The 23,053-nt window shown below is 33.4% G+C and overlaps 1 protein-coding gene across 1 annotated transcript in view; it reads left to right on the top strand.

The window, feature by feature from the left end:
- DPYD (dihydropyrimidine dehydrogenase) overlaps window positions 1-23,053 on the top strand; it is a 369,420-nt gene that overhangs the window by 203,076 nt on the left and 143,291 nt on the right. Inside the window, exon 5 of the mRNA XM_065885362.1 lies at window positions 8,544-8,705. Coding sequence (XP_065741434.1) covers window positions 8,544-8,705 — 162 coding nt within the window. The remainder of the gene's footprint in view (window positions 1-8,543; window positions 8,706-23,053) is intronic.

The following is a 23,053-nucleotide window of genomic DNA, read 5'->3' as shown; positions in this document are numbered from 1 at the left end:
TATGTTCTCAGGTCAATTTAATAGAGAAAGGTGGATAGGGTGCAGAAAATTGGAGAAGTAGAAGTGACATTTTTACATTTCTATAATGTATATAAATTATTATGCCTCTACTTACATGCCTCCATGTCATTTCTTTTTTACGACCTAGTAGATTGATGATAATTTTTCTTTCTGTACTTTTTGCTCTTTTTTACTGTCTTCTACTTCCTAACATGAGTTTTCTTTAATAAGTGTTAAAATCTTAAACTCTTAGAATTAACATGTTAAGAAAACTTTTTTAGGGAGAAAAAGCCTAGGGGAAGGGGTGGGGACTTAAATTCATTAAATCTGCCCTATGCTCCATAATGTACTAGGCATCTTATCTCTGTCAAGTATTTAAACAATATTTAACATAAATATGACTAATTAAGAAGGAATTTTGATCTGTATTTCTTAGGTGATGAAACTGAGGCTGAGAGATATTACATTTTCCTCCAATCATATGGTATAAGCATGATTCAAATCCAGGAGCATATGGCTCAGAAGCCCGTGTGTGTGTGTGTGTGTGTGTGTGTGTGCGCGCGTGCACTTGAATGTGTGTTTTCTAGTTTAGCATCTCAAGGTCAGATAAAAACTTTATTTTCTACAAGAATGATTTTTTTAATTTCCTTACGCATTAAGTGAGACTAAAATAAATTCATAGTTCTAAAGTCTACACTCATGTAAAAATTTTGTAAAATTTAGTGTATGTGGTATGAAGGGAGAATTTTCAGAATAAAAGCATCCAAATCTATTCTTCCATCTCCATTTGTCTCTACAAGAATTTGAGTACTGTGAGGGCGGGAATTTTTGTGTATTCTGTTCGTGATATATCCCTACCTCTCCTTTGCCAAATATGTGAAGATACATAGATTGTTTATTGAGGGATGGTGAGTGCCAGAGAGATGTCCTTTGCCTATACTTTTGTATGTGCTACTAGAGATATTTTCTATTCAACTAATGTACATCATGACACTCACCATTATATAGCTCAATCCAGAAATACAAGTAATGTTAATTCACCCTTCTCACACATGCAAACTTATTGAAGTTTAGCCCAAGTATTTTTTAAATGCAACAGATTGGAGTTTATCTTGGAAGGGTGCTTCCATCTGTGAAAACACTCATTGGAAGAAGGAAGAACACTTTAAAATAAATCCACCAGCTGTATTGATAATGCTGTAGTGACATGAAGGCCTGAATATGATAGAACTATTTGTTAAAATAGTTATACCATATGAGAGAATAGCTGGCTTGTGAGTTTTTCGTGTTTCTTGATAATGACTTTAAAAATCATTAAATTGTAGAGGGATGACACTAATGAAGTTTCAAGCTATAACTTTAAAATGAAAAACAAAGAATAAAAGTTGAAGTTATCTTAAAATTAACTCACGTAAATGGCATAAGTTGTTCCTTAGAATATGCTTTAAAAATCCCAATGAGTAATAGAAAATTCAGCACCGAGAAGACACTGGGTAAGTTAATGGATCACATAACAGTCAACGCCTGTTCTTTTGTGTTGAGATAAAAACAGCAAACATATCAAACATCATTTTTGTCTTTTAGATTTTTGTTTAAAGAAGGGAAAAGTCATCATCCTTTATATATAAAATAAATCTGTGCACAAAAGATCAGATATTTATTTTCTTTCCCTCCTAACATAGCCCTGTACATTTTTTCTTTCACACAGTAGAAGACTAAAATACTTGTGACTGAATAACATGAAGAAACCAGTTGAAGTGGTTGTGTATTTTCTAGAAGGAGACTGCTGGGTTGTCTTTAAAGTACCCTACTAAATTTAAATTTTATAGCCTTTACTTTTAGAAAGGTTTAAGAGCTCACAGAATAGGAGTCAAAACTCTAGTTTAGAAGGAGGGCTCAAGAAATCTTCCCACTTACTATGAGAGAAATAATTGATATTGATCTCGACGTTCTTGATGGGAAGAGTTGAGGAAGTGTTCCCATTCTAACAGGTTTCTGAATGTCTTTGACTCTGAGTACCCATATCTCTACACATGGAGTTATCTACCGTTTCTTCAAAATTAATTGTAAGAGGTCGATTGCAAAGGTGACTTCTGAATAGGTGCTTAATGTTGGCTTAGCCCATTTTCAAAACCATGTTTCTATATTCTGTGATATATGCCAATGCTTTCCGTTTTTTAGGTTTAAATTGTTTCTTCTTCAAATTCCCTGTAATTCCACTCCCTTTCTGAGAATTTCCACATCATCTACACAGTAGTCTTCCTAGTTAGTTCCTTAGTACTGGCACCCTTCTATTAAAAAACTTCAATTAAATACCAAACCCTTAAGTTGACAGTGAAGATTCTCCATAATTTGGTCCAAACACATTTTCCAAATATATCTCCTAATCATCATTTCCTAAGTGGATGAATGAACTACTCTAGCCAAACTGCCAAGTCATTATGCCAAGACATATTTTGAACTTTTCTGATTATTTACTCATTTCAGTCTACAATGACTGTATCACATTCCCTCTCATCTCTTAGGTCTGTCACCTCCAGAGTCATTTTGAATGCCACCAATTTTAAAACTGATTCTAAACCTTAGCCTGAAATGACTTCTTACTCCGATAGCAAATCATTTTGATATCAGGGAACGTAAATTTGCCTTAAAATAAAATTGTCATGGTGATTTTTTAATTTAAGAAGCATTCAGTAATTCTTATTAATTTTAAAAAAATTTTATAGCCTCCTATAATTTTATTTTGATGTAATGGTTACACTTGGAGTTATGAGAGTGCTGAAAAATTACTAGACAGTTTTATTGTCAATGATAGGCTGTGATAGATCAGGCCCTAGTAAGTTTGACAGCGGTAGCATATCATGAGCCATAAGTGTAATTTTAAATGTTCTATTTGTTGCATTTAAAAAAATATGTATCTCTTTCTCTTCTGTGATTATTTTATGTGCAGTCTTGAAACTAATTTGGGGCTCATAAAACAATCAGTATTCTTATGGAAAGATCCTTAGGTGTTTAAGTAGATTATATTCTTTCTGCATTGTTTTTTCCTCAACTATCCTTAAAAGTTATCTGCAATTGACATTTTTTGCTATGATACTCTTTTTATATTATAAAAACTTCTAATTATGCAATAGGATTTTTTAGTCAGTGAGTCAGTAAATATTTGTTAATCAATCATGTCACATGTTCCTGATGTGTCAAGTAAGATGAGGAAAGAATACTGACAATGACTTTGAGATTTTCTCGGCAGTGATTAACTGCTTGCTTAATTGCAGGTGCTGAGTTAGTGGATCAATGGGTTTAAGTAGGAACTAAAGAAGTTTGCTTAGGAGTAGACCAATTAATTTTAAGCTCGTAACTGTTCATTATGAACAGTTTGTTTAATGTTTACTACTATTAGGCAAAATTATCCAAAACCAGACCAACGACCAATGAGATAAGTCTGTATTTGTTTACCATTATCATACTAAAGCATTTTGTAAGTAAATACAAGGTGACACCTAAGTATTATTTAATTTTTAGGAAAAAAAACTATTAATTTGTAACATTAATTAAAATTTTAGACTGCAAATTTACATCTTTACTTTGAGATTTGTGTATAGTAGAGATGCAAATTATTTCCATTCAGTAGAAAATATAACTCCCAAAGTGATGTTTTGTTGCCTTCTAGGATATTGTCCAGTTTTGCATCTAATTTAGCAGTCTTATTCAAATATCCCTTTATAAAAAATTTTTATTTTCTACAAGAATGATTTTTTTATTGCCTTACACATTGCCTATATAATTCCCAGTCCTGTAAGTGTACTTTTTAAAATAACAACTTTATTGAGATATAATTCATATCCCATACAATTTGCCAATGTAAAGTGCACAGTTCAGTGATGGTGAATAAATTTGCAGAGTTACAATCGTTACCACAATCAAATTGAGCATATTTTTATCATCCCCAAATGAAACTGTATACCCATTAGCAGCTGTTTTCCATTTCTTTTCAGATTCCCAGTCATAGGCAATTATCAATCTGCCTTGTCTCTTTAGTTTTGCCTATTCTACATATTTTCTATAAATGGAATCATATAATGTATAGTCTTTTGTGAATGGCTTCTTTCACTTAGCATAATATTTTCAAGGTTCAGCCATGTCGTAGCATTTATCATTACTTCATTACTTTTTAGTGCCAAATAACGTTGATTATATGGATATACAACATTTTTTTTTAGCCTTTCATCAGTTGATGATCAGTTGAGTTGTTTTCATTTTAGCCATTAGGAATAATACTGCCATGGACATTAGTGTACAAAGTTTTACATAAATATATGTTGTGAATTTTCTTGGGTGTACACCGAAGAGTGAAATTGCTGAATCTCATGGTAACTTTACTTTTAAAACTTATGAGGAACTGCCAAACTATTTTTTAAGGCAGCTACATCATTTTCCAATCCCATCAGTAGCTTATGAGAGTTCCAATTTCTTCACATCTTTGCCAACACTTTTCACTGTATGTCTTTTCAACTATAGCCCACTAAGCAGGTGAGAAGTGATATTTCATTGTCATTTTGGCTAGCATTTCTCTGACAGATGATGTTGAGTGTCATTTCTTATGCTTTTTGGCCATTTGTATGTTTCTGGAGAAATGTTTATACTAATACTTTGCTCGTTTTAATTGGCTATTTGTTTGTTATTAGTGAGTTGTAGATATTCTTCACATATTCAAGATGCAAATTTCTTATCACGTATGGTTTTCTCCTGTTCTGGTTTTCTTTTAACTTTTCTGATGGCATCCTTTTAATTTTGACGAAATCCAATTTATCTGTATTTTTGCTGTTGCTTGTGCATTGTTGTCATATCTAAAAACCATTGCCTAATCCAAGGTCATGAAGATTTGCTCCAATGTTGTCTTCTAAGAGTTTTATAAATTTAGCTCTAAAATTTAGATCTATCATCCATTGTTAGTTAACTTTTATGTACAGTGTAAGGTAGAGTTTCAACTTAATCCTTTTGCATGTGGAATTTGGTTATTACAGTATCACTTGTTGAAGAGAATGTTCTTTACCTATTGAATTGTCTTGGAACCCTTTTAAAAATCAGTTGGGGCTTCCCTGGTGGCACAGTGGTTGAGAGTCCACCTGCCGATGCAGGGGACACGGGTTCGTGCCCCGGTCTGGGAAGATCCCACATGCCGCGGAGCGGCTGGGCCCGTGAGCCATGGCCGCTGAGCCTGCGCGTCCGGAGCCTGTGCTCCGCAACGAGAGAGGCCACAACAGTGAGAGGCCCGCGTACCACAAAAAAAAAAAAAAAAAAAAAAAAAAAAAAAAAAATCAGTTGAACATATTGGGTTGTCCAAAAAGTCATTCGGGTTCCAAGTGTACTGAAGAAACATTTACATGTGTCAATTGTGACTGTTGGTTTCTAAGAAGACCAATACTCCATTGAGCAATACTCCATTGTATACTATGTCTTCTTTATCCATTCATCCATCGATGGATATCTTGGTTGCCTCCACATCCCAACTTTTGTAAATAATGCTGCTATGAACATGGGGTGCATGTAATCCTTCGAATAGTGTTTTCATTTTCTTCATATATATGCCTAGGAGTGGAATGGCTGAACCACATGGTAGTTCTGTTTTTGGTTTTTTGAGGAACCTCCATACTGTTTTCCACAGTGGCTATATCAGTTAACATTCCCACCAACAGTGCACAATGATTTCCTTTTCCCAGACAGAGATTTGAGGGCCTGAAATAAGGTGGTAAGCACAGAAATGGAGTGGAGAGACAGATCTGAGAATAAGAGAAATATTGTTAAACCACCATGAATGCTGTTAAAACCATGCATTTAGATCTATTTTAAAGTGTTTTACTCAGTTATGGAATGTCAGTTTGATTCTTTTTTAACAGATTACAATATTCTAATTATATTTTTATTGTTTCATCTATTTTGTGTGTCTTTTTAGACTGAATTTTTATTAAAATTAATTTAAAGTTTTCATCTGCTAACTTTACTTTCTGGATCACTTTGGGGTCTGCTTCATTTATTTATTTGTTTTTCTGATTATCAGGGATTTAGTTCTGTCTTTTCTTATGCCTAGAAATTTTTTATTTAGTGCTGGACATCTTATATAAGATGACTGGTGTTAAAACTTAAATAAAGACCTGGTAAAGTTCTAGAAATATAGTAAAGAGTCAATAAATAGTAAAGATGATTGTTGTTGTTTATTATCATCAGTATTTTATATAGGAATTTGTATTTATGATTGAAGTTAGTTACGGAAGCAATGTATTGTTTTCGAAGACCTTCAAAAGTACTTTAAACAAAAGCCAAAAGAAAAATAAATGCATTTGTTTCATATTGTTAAATATGTTTACCATCTCTTTTTTAAAAAGTATTTTTAGAATATTTTTATATTTATTAAAAAATTGTGAAGATGGTACAGAGAATTTCCATACAAAGTTTCACCTACTATTAACATCTAACATTGTATAGTACATTTATTACAATTAATGAAGCATTATTAATATATTATTATTAACTAAAGTTTATAGTTTCTTCAGATTTCCTTTGTTTTCACCTCATGCCCTTTTTCTGATCCAGGATCCTGTCCAAAATAACAGATTACATTTAGTTGTCACATCTCCTTAGGGACCTCTTGACTGTTACAGCTTCTCAAAATTTTCCTTAGTTTTGGTAAAATACTTGACAGCTTTGAGGAATACTGGTCAAGCCCAATATTTTAATTTTCATTAGAGGAAAACATTCTTCTGAAATATTCAACTTATTATTTATTATTTAGTAAATGATGATGTAGTTGTATAATTTATGAACAAGTTGGGTTCCAAAAATAATTTTTTTTAACATCTTTATTGGAGTATAATTGCTTTACAATGTTGTGTTAGTTTCTGCTGTATAACAAAGTGAATCAGCTATACGCATAGGTGTATCCCCATATCCCCTCCCTCTTGCATCTCCCTCCCACCCTCCTTATCCCACCCCTCTAGGTGGTCACAAGGCACCAAGCTGATCTCCCTGTGCTATGCAGCTGCTTCCTGCTAACTATCTATTTTACATTTGGTAATGTATATATGTCAATGTTACTCTCTCACTTCGTTGCAGCTTACCCTTCCCCCTCCCCGTGTCCTCAAGTCCATTCTCTACATCTGTGTCTTTATTCCTGTCCTGCCCTGAGGTTCATCAAAACAATTTTATTTTTTAGATTCCATATATATGTGTTAGCATACAGTATTTGTTTTTCTCTTTCTGACTTCACTCTGTATGACAGACTCTAGGTCCATCCACCTCACTACAAATAACTCAATTTCGTTTCTTTTTCTGGCAGAGTAATTAATATTCCATTGTATACATGTGCCACATCTTCTTTATCCATTCATCTGTCGATGGACACTTAACGTTGCTTCCATGTCCTGGCTATTGTAAATAGTGCTGCAGTGAACATTGTGGTACATGACTCATGGTTTTCTCAGGGTATATGCCCAGTAGTGGGATTGCTGGGTCATATGGCAATTCTCTTTTTAGTCCAAAAATTCTTTTTTAAAAAATTATTAATTAATTAATTAATTTATGGCTGCATTGGGTCTTCATTGCTGCCTGCAGGCTTTCGCTAGTTGTGGCGAGTGAGGGCCACTCTTTGTTGCGGTGCGTGGGCTTCTCGTTGTGGTGGCTTCTCATGTTGTGGAGCATGGGCTCTAGGCGCGTGGACTTCAGTTGTTGTGGCTCACGGGCTCTAGAGCGCAGGCTCAGTAGTTGTGGTGCACGGGCTTAGTTGCTCTGCGGCATGTGGGATCTTACTGGACCAGGGATCGAACCCGTGTCCCCTGCATTGGCAGGCGGATTCTTAACCACTGCGCCACCGGGGAAGTCCCTAGAAATTCTTAATGAAACGTAAAGGATTCTAGGCTAATCTATAATAGTCAAATGTGTGGAAGGGAGCGATTAGGGATGAACTTGTTAAGGTTTAGTCCTGTATAATGAGTTTCGTCTGCATATTTGGTTAATAGGATGTTACTGAAGGAGGATAGTCAACAAAGAGTGTCACAGTACATAGTATCCATGGACAGGCCAGAAGAAATGAAGGGAAATAGAGCCCTGGTTGCTTTTAATTTGGTTAAATGGAGGATAACCTGGATAACCTGAGCATAATCTTTTTTTTTTTTTCTTAAGGTTTAGATTTTAAGCTTGTTCAAGCAATCTACCTAACTAATCTTTGTTAAAACTGAAAATAAATATTTATAGCAGAATAGAGTTAGATGCCTTGTGAAAGAAAAATAGTTACAGAACATTCATATTTTAAATTTCGACTACCAAAATTATTCATTTATTAATATGATGTATATTGAATACTCCTATATATTACTCTGCTAATAATTGCTTTATAGCTCCTGATGATGGTAAACAGTATTATAACCTCTGCATCTTATACATATCTTGATTTCAATCCAATAATCTAATAGAAAAAAATAGGTCATAATTTGAATGTTTAAAAGGTACATTGTTACATAAGAAAATTTTATTTTATTTTATTTTTGCAGAACTATTATGGAGCTGCTAAGATGATTTTTTCTGATAACCCACTTGGTCTGACCTGTGGAATGGTATGTCCAACTTCTGATCTTTGTGTAGGTGGATGCAATTTATATGCCACTGAAGAGGGACCAATTAATATTGGTGGATTGCAACAGTTTGCTACTGAGGTATGTAAGATGTATACATTGTTCCCCTCCCCCCAAAGCACAAAAATCTTAAAATAACTTTAATTCTTGATGCTTTGTTGATATCCAATATTTTTAGTGTGATAATACAGGTAAAGTGAAAGTGTTTTGTGCCATAAACAGTATTTTTATTCAACAACTTGGCTTCAAAAATGAAATTTTCTAAAACCATATGTCAATTTAATTGTAATCCCAGAGGTTATTAAAAAACTTTCACTGAAAATTATATGAAGTGGAGGATCTGAAAATGGGATATATTTATTAACTTTACATTGGAGTGTGGATAGGAGCCCTCATTATGAAAAGACTATCTTGCTTAACTGATTCTTTTTCCAGAAACTGTCTTTAATCTTTACAGCTTGAAATAATACATCAGTATTCTTCTGTAATATTTTTTGAGTAATAGAGGTTGTAGAATTATCAAACACCCTGAAACTGAATAATATTCTTTAACATTAGCTTTTGTGAATTTATGGACTAAAAGCCGGTGTGTTATTTGAATGCAAATTTATAATGAAGTAATATGAAAACATTTTGTCCCTATTTATCCTGTAAGTTTGTGCCATGTCTTTCTCTTTTATGAATCCTTTTTAAATGACTTTGATTCTCTGGGACATCTTATTCTCTCTGGGGTCTCCTTTTTGGAGTCAACTACCAGGTCAGTTCCCATGTATCATTTAAATGACCAGCTTATATGGAGGTTCCAGTAAAATTTTGTAATCCTTGGTGTCCAGTTGGCTAGAATACCAAATTAAATGCCTGTCAACACTAGATTTTTAGTTAATGACTTCCCTGTCTGATTTTGTCAACTTAAACGCAATATATTCTTTCTTTTTAGGACCCTTCCCATAGTATCCCTCAAGCTTAAATTTCACTTTGCTTTTAGTAATAAATCAGGGTTATTCCCTTCCTGCTTTCTGACAGGTTAATTCTAAGGAAGGGCTCCTGGGAATGAGAAAATAGAAACAATTTGAGGTTGTGAGTTGTTGCAATAAATTCTTGGATTTAATTTCTTTTCCTACCAAATTCAAAATTGCATTAGGCTTACCTGACCAGTGCAAGGTATGATCTTTACAACCTGAGAAAATCCTTAGTTGATGGAGAAGATTCACTTGAATTCTTCCACATTTTTCTTTGGGGACTCATTGCCTCTTCATTAAAACAGGGCAAGCTTGCAAGGATGTAGTAAGTAAAAGGTCACATAATATGTATACGAACTAACACTGCATTTCAAAACAAGATGAGTTAAAATAATATTGTTAGTTTGTCAGTGACCTGACAACAGAGAGGGAGAAGGCGAAAGGGGAGAGTGATAAGGAAAGGGGAGGAGAGGGGGAGAGAGAGAGAGAGAGAGAGAGAGAGAGAGAGAGAGAGAGAGCGCACGCGGGAGAGAGGAAACAGAGAGAGGGAGAGAAAGGGAAACACCATTCCTCTGAGAACTCTCACTTGGTTTTAATGAGGTTACTACCACTGCTTTCCAAAGCAGTCTGTTTATTTAAGACATAGCATAGATTAGAATGGCATTAAAATTATTTTAAGTGACTCATGGAATTTAGGTAGGAATGTATCTTATTACGTTCCATTTTTACTTTGTATTACTGTGTCTTCAAATATATCTATCAAATCATAAATAAAAATCTCCCAGTGGAACTATATAGAAAAGCTTTCCATTCTTTTTTTTTTTAAGTTGACTACTTAGGGCAAGTTATTGTAGAGAGTTCTGTGAAAGGGTTGTTTACTTAAATTTACCCAACTGTCATAGTTGTGAAGGTAAGCAGAAACAGACTCACAGATATAGAAAATGAACTTGTGGTTACCAAAGGAGAGAGGGAATGGGGGGGACAAATTAGGGGTATGGAATTAACAGATACAAACTACCATGTATAAAATAGATAAGCAGCAAGGATATACTATATAGCACAGGGAATTACACTCATTATCTTGTAATAACCTAAAATGGAGTATAATCTGCAAAATACTGAATCACTATGCTGTACACCTGAAACTAACACTAAATCAACTACACTTCAGTTAAAAAAATAAGCAAAATACAATGAACTAATTGACTTCCAGTGAAAAGAAAAAGTATAAATATTTTAAATAATATTAAAATAAAAATAATAAATTATAAATAACAGTATACAAAATACTGTTATTCTTTCAAACTAATAAACTATTGACGTGAATACTTAAGTCAAAGTGGAACATGATGCAAATAATTTCATGTTTTGGTTGTTTGATAAAACGATGATTGATTTTTGACCTTTAAAGAAATATAAATCTATTTTTCAGCCAAATTAAGCAAAGGTTAAGAAAGCAGAGTAAAATAGTATGATATTTTTCAAAATTGTTTTTCCTATAACTTATAAGTTATTTTTAAAATATCAACTCTGTAGTCTGCCGTTATCATTTAAATCCATATCTTACACCTTTCCATTTGAACATGGGCATATGATTTGGAGGGACTGTGGTAGAAAAGGAATAAATCACACAAAGGATAGCATGAGGAGAATCAGGAGACCAGCTACTCAGCTACTTTCTTTTGGTCCTGTATTGTCAGTCCTTTGCTGTCCTCACGTCTGCGGTGACCTTGCTTCATACACTTTTGTGTGCTTGTGGGACAGACAGGCTACAGGGTGATTCCAAATCTCTCTTGGAGGCAGTTTTTCCTAGTTCAGTTAGGTATAATAATAGTGTTTCAATAAAACAATTTTGGAAATAATAGTTTGCCGTGGATTTTCTTATCAATTTCATCAGAGTCTTAAAAATTTCTCTACAAAAATGTAACACTTGAAAATTTTATTTTAAAATGTGTTTGATCATTTAGTTGAATTTTTAAGAAATCATGTATTTATCACATTTAATAAACCAACTAGACTCTCATTACCTCTCAAATTTAACTAATGAATTGTTGCAAAAAGATAGTGAAATAAGGATGCATCTTTCTACTCATTTCTAAAGTTTGAAAAACAACTATAAGTAGATAATTAGCTGCATGTCAAATCACTTCCCTTTTACTGATGTTAAAGAGTTTTAGAGACAATTTAGAAAAATTAAAATTGAAAGTCCAAGGTTCTAAAGTTTGACTCTAAATCTTAAAGTGAATGAGGTTCAGAGGATTAGTACTTAAGATTGCTTCCTCAATTATGAATTTTTAGGAATACATTAGATTATGAAATTGGTATCTAAAAACAATATCTATTTTTCCCAGTAAATGTTTTATGAGATTATTTTAATACCCATTACGTATACTGTTTTGTGTGGCATATACTTCTTGACACTGTACTTTTAGTTTATTTTCATATTTTCAGTTAAGAATGGAACTGACAAACGGAATTCCAGACTAAATCAGGTGACTCACTGAGAACAGAATTACTCATTAGATTTTTCTCTAATTGTATCTCTCAGCAGGTTTTTTATATCACCTCTCATTTGTAATACCCAGTTCTTAGCCCACCATCATATAATATTTATATACCATCATATACTATTTATATACCATCATATACTATTTGTGTTTATTTCTATGTTTTATTGAGTAGGCACAGTTGAAATCAAATTGACCAGTGCTTATAATATAATAAAAAATACACTGATATGATTCAAGCAGCCAGGTATTATTAGGCTACATTAAGTAACCTAGTAAAATTACTTAAATGACATCAATATTTATATTTTGTTAAATGCTGCAATAAATATTTTAAAGAATTGTGAATGAAGAAGGAACATGACTACTTGAGTTAGTGATTATTTTAATAGGACAAATATTATTTCTACCATATATTCATCTTGAACATGGAGTCACTGAAAGCCTTAAACTTTTGCCTTCTACAGGTATATTGGAGTAGAATATAGACACACATACACTAATAAATAATAGAGTACTGCATGTCCTCTCTCAAATAATGTTTTTTTGTGATGCATCCCATCTATCAAATAGATAAGTAGAGAACAAATAAAAAATTTAGGTGCAGTCCTCATATTAAAATCAATTATTAAGAAAAGGTACATAAACTGAAATGTGAGATTGGATATACTCTGTGTGTTATGTTGATTGCTTTATAAATCAGTTAATAAAACAAATGACCGAGATACTTTGGAAAGTGAATGAGAACACTATTAATAATTAATTCAGGGCAACAGAAACAAACCAGGACTATACCAGGAAAACTGGCTTGTATAAACACCCACTGTATTAAACTCCCACTAGGTAAGGATTCAATTAATCAAACAAACATTGATTGAACATTGATTAGAATTAAGTGTTGTTGTAGGCTGCTTCTACATACTACATGTCCTGAGAAACACTGTAGTTTCTCAGGAAATAATACAAACCAACAATGAAATTTCATAACAAACTTGATAAGGCATATGCATTTACATTAGCATCCTTGGACTAATAATCCAACCTTCATTATTATTATTATTTTTTGTTAAATGGTTTATTTGAGATTTTTCTCATTTCTTGAGGTAGGCTTGTATAGCTATAAACTTCCCTCTTAGAACTGCTTTTGCTGCATCCCATAGTTTTGGATCGTCGTGTTTTCATTGTCATTTGTCTCTAGGTATTTTTTGATTTCCTCTTAGATTTCTTCATTGAGCTCTTGGTTATTTAGTAATGTTTAGCCTCCATGTGTTTGCGTTTTTTACGTTTCTTCCCCTGTAATTGATTTCTAATCTCATAGCGTTGTGGTCAGAAAAGTTGCTTGATATGATTTCAATTTTCTTAAATTTACTGAGGCTTGATTTGTGACCCAAGATATGATCTATCCTGGAGACTATTCTGTGCACACTTGAGAAGAAAGTGTAATCTGCTGTTTTTGGATGGAATGTCCTATAAATATCAATTAAATCTACCTGGTCTGTCATGTCATTTAAAGCTTCTGTTTCCTCATTTATTTTCATTTTAGATGATCTGTCCATTGGTGTACGTGAGGTGTTAAAGTCCCCCACTATTATTGTGTTACTGTCGATTTCCTCTTTTATATCTGTTAGCAGTTGCCTTATGTATTGAGGTACTCGTATGTTGGGTGTATATATATTTATAATTGTTATATCTTCTTCTTGGATTGATCCCTTGATCATTATGTAGTGTCCTTCCTTGTCTCTTGTAACATTCTTTATTTTAAAGTCTATTTTATCTGATATGAGTATTCTACTCCAGCTTTCTTTTGATTTCATTTGCATGGAATATCTTTCTCCATTCCCTCACTTTCAGTCTGTTATGTGCCCCTAGTTTTGAAGTGGGTCTCTTGTAGACAGCACATATATGGGTCTTGTTTCTGTAAACATTCAGCAAGCCTGTGCCTTTTGGTTGGAGCATTTAATCCATTCACGTTTAAGGTAATTATTGTTATGTATGTTCCTATGACCATTTTCTTAATTGTTTTGAGTTTGTTTTTGTAAGTCCTTTTCTTCTCTTGTGTTTCCCACTTAGAGAAATTCCTTTAGTGTTTGTTGTAGAGCTGGTTTGGTGGTGCTGAATTCTCTTAGCTTTTGCTTGTCTGTAAAGCTTTTGATTTCTCCATTGAATCTGAATGGGATCCTTGCTGGGTAGAGTAATCTTGGTTGTAGGTTCTTCCCTTTCATCACTTTTAGTATATTATGCCACTCCCTTCTGGCTTGTAGAGTTTCTGCTGAGAAATCAGCTGTTAACCTTATGGGAGTTCCCCTATATGTTATTTGTCATTTTTCCCTTGCTGCTTTCAATAATATTTCTTTGTCTTTAATTTTTTCCAATTTGATTACTATATGTCTCAGCATGTTTCTCCTTGGGTTTATCCTGTATGGGACTCTCTGCACTTCCTGGACTTGGGTGGCTATTTTCTTTCCCATGTTAGGGAAGTTTTCAACTATATTCTCTTCAAATATTTTCTCGGGTCCTTTCTCTCTCTCTTCTCCTTCTGGGACCCCTATAATGTGAATGTTGTTGCATTTAATGTTGTCCCAGAGTTCTCTTAGGCTGTCTTCATTTCTTTTCATTCTTTTTTCTTTATTCTGTTCCACAGCAGTGAATTCCACCATTCTGTCTTCCAGGTCACTTATCTGTTCTTCTGCCTCAGTTATTCTGCTATTGATTCCTTCTAGTGTAGTTTTCATTTCAGTTATTGTATTCTTTGTCCCTGTTTGTTTGTTCTTTAATTCTTCTAGGTCTTTGTGAAACATTTCTTGCATCTTCTTGATCTTTGCCTCCATTCTTTTTCCGAGGTCCTGTATCATCTTCACTATCATTATTCTGAATTCTTTTTCTGGAAGGTTGCCTATGTCCACTTCATTTAGTTGTTTTTCTGGGGTTTTATCTTGTTCCTTCATCTGGTACTTAACCCTCTGCCTTTTCATCTTTTCTGTCTTTCTGTGAATGTGGTTTTTGTTCCACAGGCTGCAGGATTGTAGTTCTTCTTGCGTCTGCTGTCTCCCCTCTCTAATCTTCATTAATTTTTGAAATTTGGTTTTGGAGATGATAGACCTTAGTACAAAGGATAGGATCAGGTAGGGGGAAAATATAGCATCATAATACTCCATACTTGCATAGCACTTCAGTGCTTTTTTATAATATCTCACTTTAAAATGTTGAAAAACAACCATTAAGACATGTAAACTAGCCAATGTTTTTCCCATTTGGGGCATGAGGAAACGAAGGATCAAATTGATTAGAAAATCATAGTTTGTTAAACAAACTCCTTTAGCCCTGGACAGTGTTATACTTTACTTAGAACTTGACTGATACTCAAAATAACCCTCTAGGTAAATGTTATCACCCTCATTTTTTTGTATGAGTAACAAGAGACTTACACAAGTTCACATGTAATAAAGGGCAGATCCAGAGTACAAAGCATCTAATTCCCATTATTTCACAAACTGTCACTTGTCCCGCCTAATGTTATAAGTCATTGATACAAAGTCAATGTAAACTTGGGTTTTCTGGCTGCAGGCTCACAGTGTTACACCTTGTTGACTCAGCCACAAATACCTCAGTCACTATACCTTACAACTCACAAAATGAGGTCACTGTACCTCATTTTCTGTTAGATATGAAGCAACTATATTAAAATAGGTTGTGTAAGACCAACACATATGGCTTAGTTGTTTTCTTTATTTATATATGTTACCAGGAAGCTTTTGTTTTTTCTTTTCTTCTTGCCATTGAAGGATTATTATACAGCCAGTATTCAGGTTTCATGGGGCCTGAGATGATAAACTTTGGGTTCCTTCTTTGAAGAATTACACAAAAGTACTGCTACAGATTTAAAGGCAGGGCCTTGGGAGGGACCCGTGCAATTGAGAGCCCTGAAGTTTAAGCTTTTACCTAAAGTTTTATATTAATTAGGAAAACCTAAGCCTGATTTTGTGATAACTGGTCTATAAGTACATTTAAGAATGAGTCTAACACATTTATGATACAGTTTGGCAAACTGGTCAATAAGATCTGCTAGTTCATGTGTATAATCTAAGATATGTTACCATGATAATGGATGATAACCACTATTTATGTATAATAACCAATATTTATGGCTAATGCCTTTTGCAGTTTATCTATAAATAGAATATGGATTAGCGAGTAATTGTTAGATTTGATGACATCTCACACTTGCCTTATTGTCCCAAACTTGTATCATCTTTGAATAAAATTTCTCCATACCACTCCTATTTGAAAAAAGTGTTATCAATAGTTTGTGAATACTGTTCATAGAAAAGAAAAAAAAGTATTTCTGAGAGAAATAAGAAGTACATGAAAGATATGCATTAAAGAGTAATAAAATCAATAGTTTGTATAAATAAAATCAAGAGGGCTGCTCTTGGGGATGCAAACACAAGTAATGCCTGTACAGGCTTCATTTGTGTCTCTCCTTTTGGTCTTAATGCAATGATTAATAGAAAGGAATAATGTCTTGATAAAGATATTGGTAAATATTTGACATTCTTTTCCAAAAATCTTTAGAAATCTATTAAACATACTCAGTGCAGGGTTGGGGGGCGAGATGAATTTGGAGATTGGAATTGACATATATACATTCTTGATACTATGTATAAAATAGATAACTAATGAGAACCTACTGTATAGCACAGCAACTCTATGCAGTGCTCTGTGGTGACCTAAATGGGAAGGAAATCCAAAAAAGAGGGGATATATGTATACATATAGCTGATTCACTTTGCTGTACAGTAGAAACTAACACAACATTGTAAAGCAACTATACTCCAGTAAAAATTAAAAAAAAATACTCAGTGCTGGCACAATGATGAATAATTAAACCTGCAAGATGGATAAATAGTTAGATGATTTTCATCACAACATTTTAGTTTGTCTTAAAACTATATATTAGTATCTGGAGTTTTAGCACATAAAAATACATTCAGAGATTTGGGGCAATAACATTGAAATTTACCGAAATCACATGGTTATTAAGATTTGCTATTAATGTTTTTTGAATTTTTTTTTATAAGTTCAAATATATATACTCTTGTGGGCACCTTACAGTGTAGAAGGATGGACTTTCATTCGTTTGAATCTTAACAACTTAAAAATATGTATTTTTTTTTGCAAATATATTTGATGAGTAGTAGTATAAAGTAGTACAAAGCAGTAATAGTGTATCAGCATGAATCACTTGTAAGAGCCATTATGCTGGGAATTAAAATTTAAATACCTGTTTGCTCCAAAGCGTAACTATAAATGAAATATAATAAGCACACAAGAAAAGTTAGTAGCTGAACTAAAAAGGAAGGTAAATACCTTTTGGGGCCAGAAATGGTATAGAAATATTCAAGAGTAAACAGGGGACTTGGGCCACTGTCTGCTAGGCTCTGCATAAGCAAACAATCAGGGGCTGCTGGGGAGTTTGACTGGTGTGGGATAATAAGTACCAAAAACATTATGCATCGTAGAGGACTGGATTTACCTAACCCTGGTAGAAAGTTTAAAAAAAAATAGATGCAGGGCTAGTGCTTATATGAAGCTACAAAGATAAGCTATGAAAGCTGTGCCCCAGTGTTTTGGGCATGTGCCTAGTGGCCCAGTAACTTGCTTCTGTGTTATCTCTAAATATCACCTGGGGACTGGAGCCCTGGGCTTCCAGTTAGAGACCTGTTTCTGCAGTGGGGTAGAGGGAGAGGAGTGATGCTGGGTGGAGGCCACTGTATACTGTACATAAGAAGCAAGAGGGTAAGTGCAAAGACAGAAAACTTTGTCTCAGAATAAGTCTGGAACAAAAAGTCCAAAGCCACATTAAAAAAGCTAATGCTGCCAGTGATAATCAAAAGACTCAACCTATAGATGATTTTGTCCTAATGAAACCAAATACTACCACAATCAGGCCTTTAAAACAAATAGAAAATAATATCCATAAAAATAAGGTAAAATTATGAAAAAAAAACAATGAATTTGGTATGAAAAATAGTTGATTGGAAATATTCACTGTAGTAAAAATACCAGTAAAAAGTTAAATTTAGAAATGGAATAGAAAGAGATTGGTGAAGAGCAGCCTTAAGGCAGTTATGGTAGAGAATTTTCCAAAAGAAAGGAAAGATGTAAGCCCCTCACGATTATAATATTGTGAAATACCAAAGACCTCAAAAGAAGCAGCTTCCAGAAAAAGAGAAAACAGATTACTTTAAAACCAAACAACATTTAGACTGACCCCAGACTTTTCATCAGCATCCATAGATGTTAGAAGCCAAGAACACTTTTTATAAAGAACTAAGATAAAGAACTGTATTTCTCCCTTAACAATACAAGCATGAGTAAAGGTATTTTAAGCATTTAAAATCTAAGGTGACTTATTACTCACCTTGTTATAAGAACTGCTAAAAGTTATTTTTCAGCATGACTGAGACAAACTTGGAATGAAAGAGAGATGTAAGAAATGATGGTGAGGAAATAAGCCAGAAAAATATGGTGGTAAATAAAATTATTGACTGTAAGGTAATGATAACAACTCATTTTGGGGTGTTAAAAAAGATAGAGATAAAATTTTATATAAAATTGACAAGGAAGGTGTTTGAGGTGGGTGTGGTAGAGCACAGTTAAGGGTGGTAAGGGCCTTTTGTGTTGGGAGGAGAGAGATACTTGATATCTCTCTTCAATGTTTTAAAAACATTGAAATATCTATGTTAAAAATTAAAAGGTAATCACAAAAAATATAGAAATACCACCTGTAACTTCTAAGAAATCATAGAATCAAAGAGGGGTGGGTGGGTAGAAAACTTAATCCAGTGAGAGACAGGAAAGGAAAAATAAAAAATGAGAGAGAGAAGCAAATACAAAATATGGTAAACAGGAAACACAAAGCAGATAGTAGAAATACGTACAAATATATAATTAATCATAATAATGTATTTATTAAGTTTACTTATTAAAACGTAAGTGACTTTATTATGGATTAAAAATAAGTACTCCAAACAGCTATATGATGTTTAAAAGAGAAAGACCTTATCAGATAACTTGAAAATAAGGTGGTTGAAAAAAGCAATACCTTGCAAGATAGTAACCATAAAAAAGTTAATGTAGTCATATTCATATGTAACAAAAGTGGAATTTTAGGGAACGTGTACTAATAAAAATAAAGAGAAAAACAAGTAATGAAAAGAAGAATAAATGTCTTAAAAGTATAAAATTCATAAACTTACATATACATTACAATATGGCCTTACTCAAAATTTGTAAGATTTTTTTGAGTAAAGTTTATTAGATTGATTTAATAAATCCAGAAAGGTTCCTGTACCCAACTAATATAGAGTGAGTGCATATAGATATATATGTGTGTGGACATATATTGTTAACAAATAAATACATACAGACTGCACTTTTCTACAACACAACTAAATTAGAAATCAAAAATAAAAATATTGTCAAAATGAAGGTAATAGCAACAAATTTAAAACACACATTTGTAAATAGCTCATGGGTTAAAGAGGTTATCACAATAGAAATTATAAAATATTTAGACCTGAATGACACAATTTCCATTGACAACCTGTAAAATGTAGCTGAAGCCATTTTTACATGAAAATTTATTGTGTTAAGTGTATATAACAGAAGAGATAAAGATTATATATAAGTAAGCAGGTTTCATTTCAAGAAGCTAGAGAGAGAGGAAACAGGTGGAGGAGGGATGTGTTGGTGGTAGATGTGGAAAAAGTAGAAGAAAGAAACTGAAAATAATAGAAAAATAATGAAATAGAACATGAGAGCAAAAATAATGGTGATCTACAAAGAAAACCTGGCTCTTTGAAAATAGTTTAGTAAATGATTATCTGGCATATCACATAACAACCAGTACATTTCAATTTTGGCTGCCTTCTAATTACTGTTCTTTTATTATTTTATTGACCTGCTTATAAGTAGTTAACCATTACTGCTGTTTCTTGAAAAATCATATTAAAAATCAGTTGAAGTTGATAGGATGGGGGAATGATCTCTCCAGTCTACCATGTCTCCATCACTCTCTGTTGCCTCCCTGCTCTCTTTTTGTCCCCAGCAAGCTGTAGCATGGATTGCCTGACCCTCGGCAGCTTTATTTTCCAACTCCAGCAATGAACACATATTTGAGTGACTAACTAGGTACTAGGCAGTGTCTGGGTGCTAAGGATACAGTGATGAACAAGATAGGAAAGATACTAGCCCTCAGGGAGCTTATTGCCTAGTGAGAAAGAAAATAAAGCAAGCAAATTACAATGAAGTGCGGAGAGGGGGCAGTCAGACAATACTGTGGGAGCCAGTAGCTAGGAACCCTAACAGATAGTCTAGCAGGGAGGGGAAGCTGAGTTGAGAAAGTGAAATTTAAACCGAATCCTGAAAGGTGTTCATCAAGTATGGTAAAGTTGGGAGTGGGTGAGAATTCAAGGCACAGAGAACAGCATGAGCAAATTCTGAAGGCAAATGAGTGCTTGCACTGATTAGTTTGAACCTACATATGATTCTGGATCAGTAAAGTTGCTCATAACCAAAGTACACACACCTATGTTTTCTAATTGTATTTTGTCAACTTAACTATTCAATTCCGTTGTAGCCTTAAATCACAAATAGAACATATAGTTTAATCATAATAAAACTATGAACTATAATGTAGAATAATAAGTTAGGAATCAGTTCTGCTGTCTATAAAATGAGCAATGATACCTAACTTTAAAGATTTTAGGGCTGGAGATATAAATGTTAAGCACCTACGTGAGTGCCTTATAAAGAGAAAGCATTAATCCCGGGAGGTTATCATCATTGATTTATTCAATCTTCACAATAAATTGTTGAAGTAATTATTACTCTCTTAATTTTAGAGCTGACATTTAGAGAGGTGAAATCCTCTCCACAATAACATGTGTCATTTTTTTAAGATTTGGCTAAGGCGTTATCTTTCTTCCCTTCTGGGATAACATTTCTTTCTCACCAGCTCCAACAGCACCATGTATAAAAATGAACCCTACACATGGACAGATTGCATTGTAATAATTTTTCTATATTTAAGACATATGAGTACCCTGTTACCCAGGGAACTACTGACTGGAAGGTCTGTGTTTGTCTTATTCATACTAATATAGAGGGCACATAAAGATATTTACCAAATTAAGGTGGAAATTTAATGGAACAGAATATTCTGATTTCAAATTACACAGTATTTTTACCATGCCAGCGATGTCTCACAATAATGTCTATTTTAATAATAAGAACATAATGAAACAACATTTTTTAAGAATCTCTAATGCATTAATAATTTTGATAACTAAAAATTTGCCATAGCATGAAGTTTTCCTTATTTCTCATGTGTTTGAAACACAGTTCCCACTTTTGGTGTCCCTTGTTTAATTGTGGTGAAGAAACTGTCAGACAGCCCAAGAATATTTCTTTTCTAAGGATGAGTGCGGTGAATAGTATGTACTCAGTACTTCCTTTGACTTCTTTCACAAAAGGAAGCAAGTTACAAAGAAAATTACATAGAAGCATCTCCTAGAAGGCATGTAATTTGAGGTAACTTACTTTTGGATGCACAAATAACAATCTCTTTCCATTTAAGCATTCAAAAGGTAACCAGACTGTCATATTGCTAATTAATTAACTCAAAGAAACTGAAACCAGCAAAATGAAAACCAATGTATTATTTTTTTAAGGTTTCTCTTAGACCTACACTGATGAAATAGTATCTCTTTAGAAATGACCAGAAATTATGTTTTTTTCTATAATAAAATCAAGTTAAATACTTGCAAAAATATAAAACTCTTATGGGATATGTTGAATACAACTAACCTTTTACAATATATCCTTCAACCAGTGGAGATATTCTGAAATATCCAAGAAAACTTTGTCATGATTCCCCTATAATTTATAGTTGCTATTGTTTGGTTTATAAGAACAAGTAGAGTAATTGAGGAAGAAATATAGCTACCAAATATTTGTGTTTATTTCCATTAAGTACCATTTTAGAAAGTAAGAAATATTTAAATGAGAAAAAGGATACTCTCAAATTAGAATCAGTAAATATCTTTGCATTTACCATGTTATGTCCTTTTCCATTTAGAGAGCACTGCATAATTATTAGAAAATTATACTGTTTCTGTCTCCAGAACATGAGGAGGCTTGGGGGAATATTACATGGCCCCTCTCTGTGTCTCAGTCTTTGAATTTTAAAAATCAGGATAATTTCTCCCTTGCCTCAAAATAATATGAAAATTATGGGGAAAATGCTAGTAAAGTCAATATGGAGTGATGAAAGAAATGCACTTTCCAAATGAGTGAAAAGTCAGAAATCACAGGGTGATTATACAAGGAAATCTATTTAAAATGTTCCTCAAGATTATTCACTTACAAATAACCTATAAATAACCATCCTTTTGTATCACTGAGGAAGAACTGCGTGTGTTACTCATTTGTTGAAATGAGTAACTATCACTGGAGTTCAGGAATTTTGAAATTCATCAAAATCTTGCTGGAAGCCTACTATGTGGTAAAATTCTACTGTGCCCTGGCATTCAGAGAAACCCTCAGATTAGGTTTACATGTATTAACTCATTTAATCCTCATATTAGCCCTATGAGATAGATATTATTAACCCCACTTTACAGTTTGAGGAGACTGAAGCATGGAGATGTTAAAACACTTATTCAATACTGTACACCATGAGAATGATGGAGGTCATGACTCAACCCCAAGAGCATAATTTTAAAGCCAGACTTCTAAACATGTTGCGTTTGTGATGAAGTTTACAAAATTTCATTCAAATATTCAGTTCATCAGAAACTACCAAGGTTGATGCACCCTACTATAAAACTAAGGGGGAAAATCCAGTGCAATAATAATTTACAAATAACAGAACAAAACATTGACTCATCTTCAGTTTATG

This window comes from Phocoena phocoena, chromosome 1 (assembly GCF_963924675.1).
Source record: "Phocoena phocoena chromosome 1, mPhoPho1.1, whole genome shotgun sequence".
In the NCBI taxonomy this organism is placed as follows: domain Eukaryota; kingdom Metazoa; phylum Chordata; class Mammalia; order Artiodactyla; family Phocoenidae; genus Phocoena; species Phocoena phocoena.
This window is presented reverse-complemented; position numbering and strand designations above follow the sequence as displayed.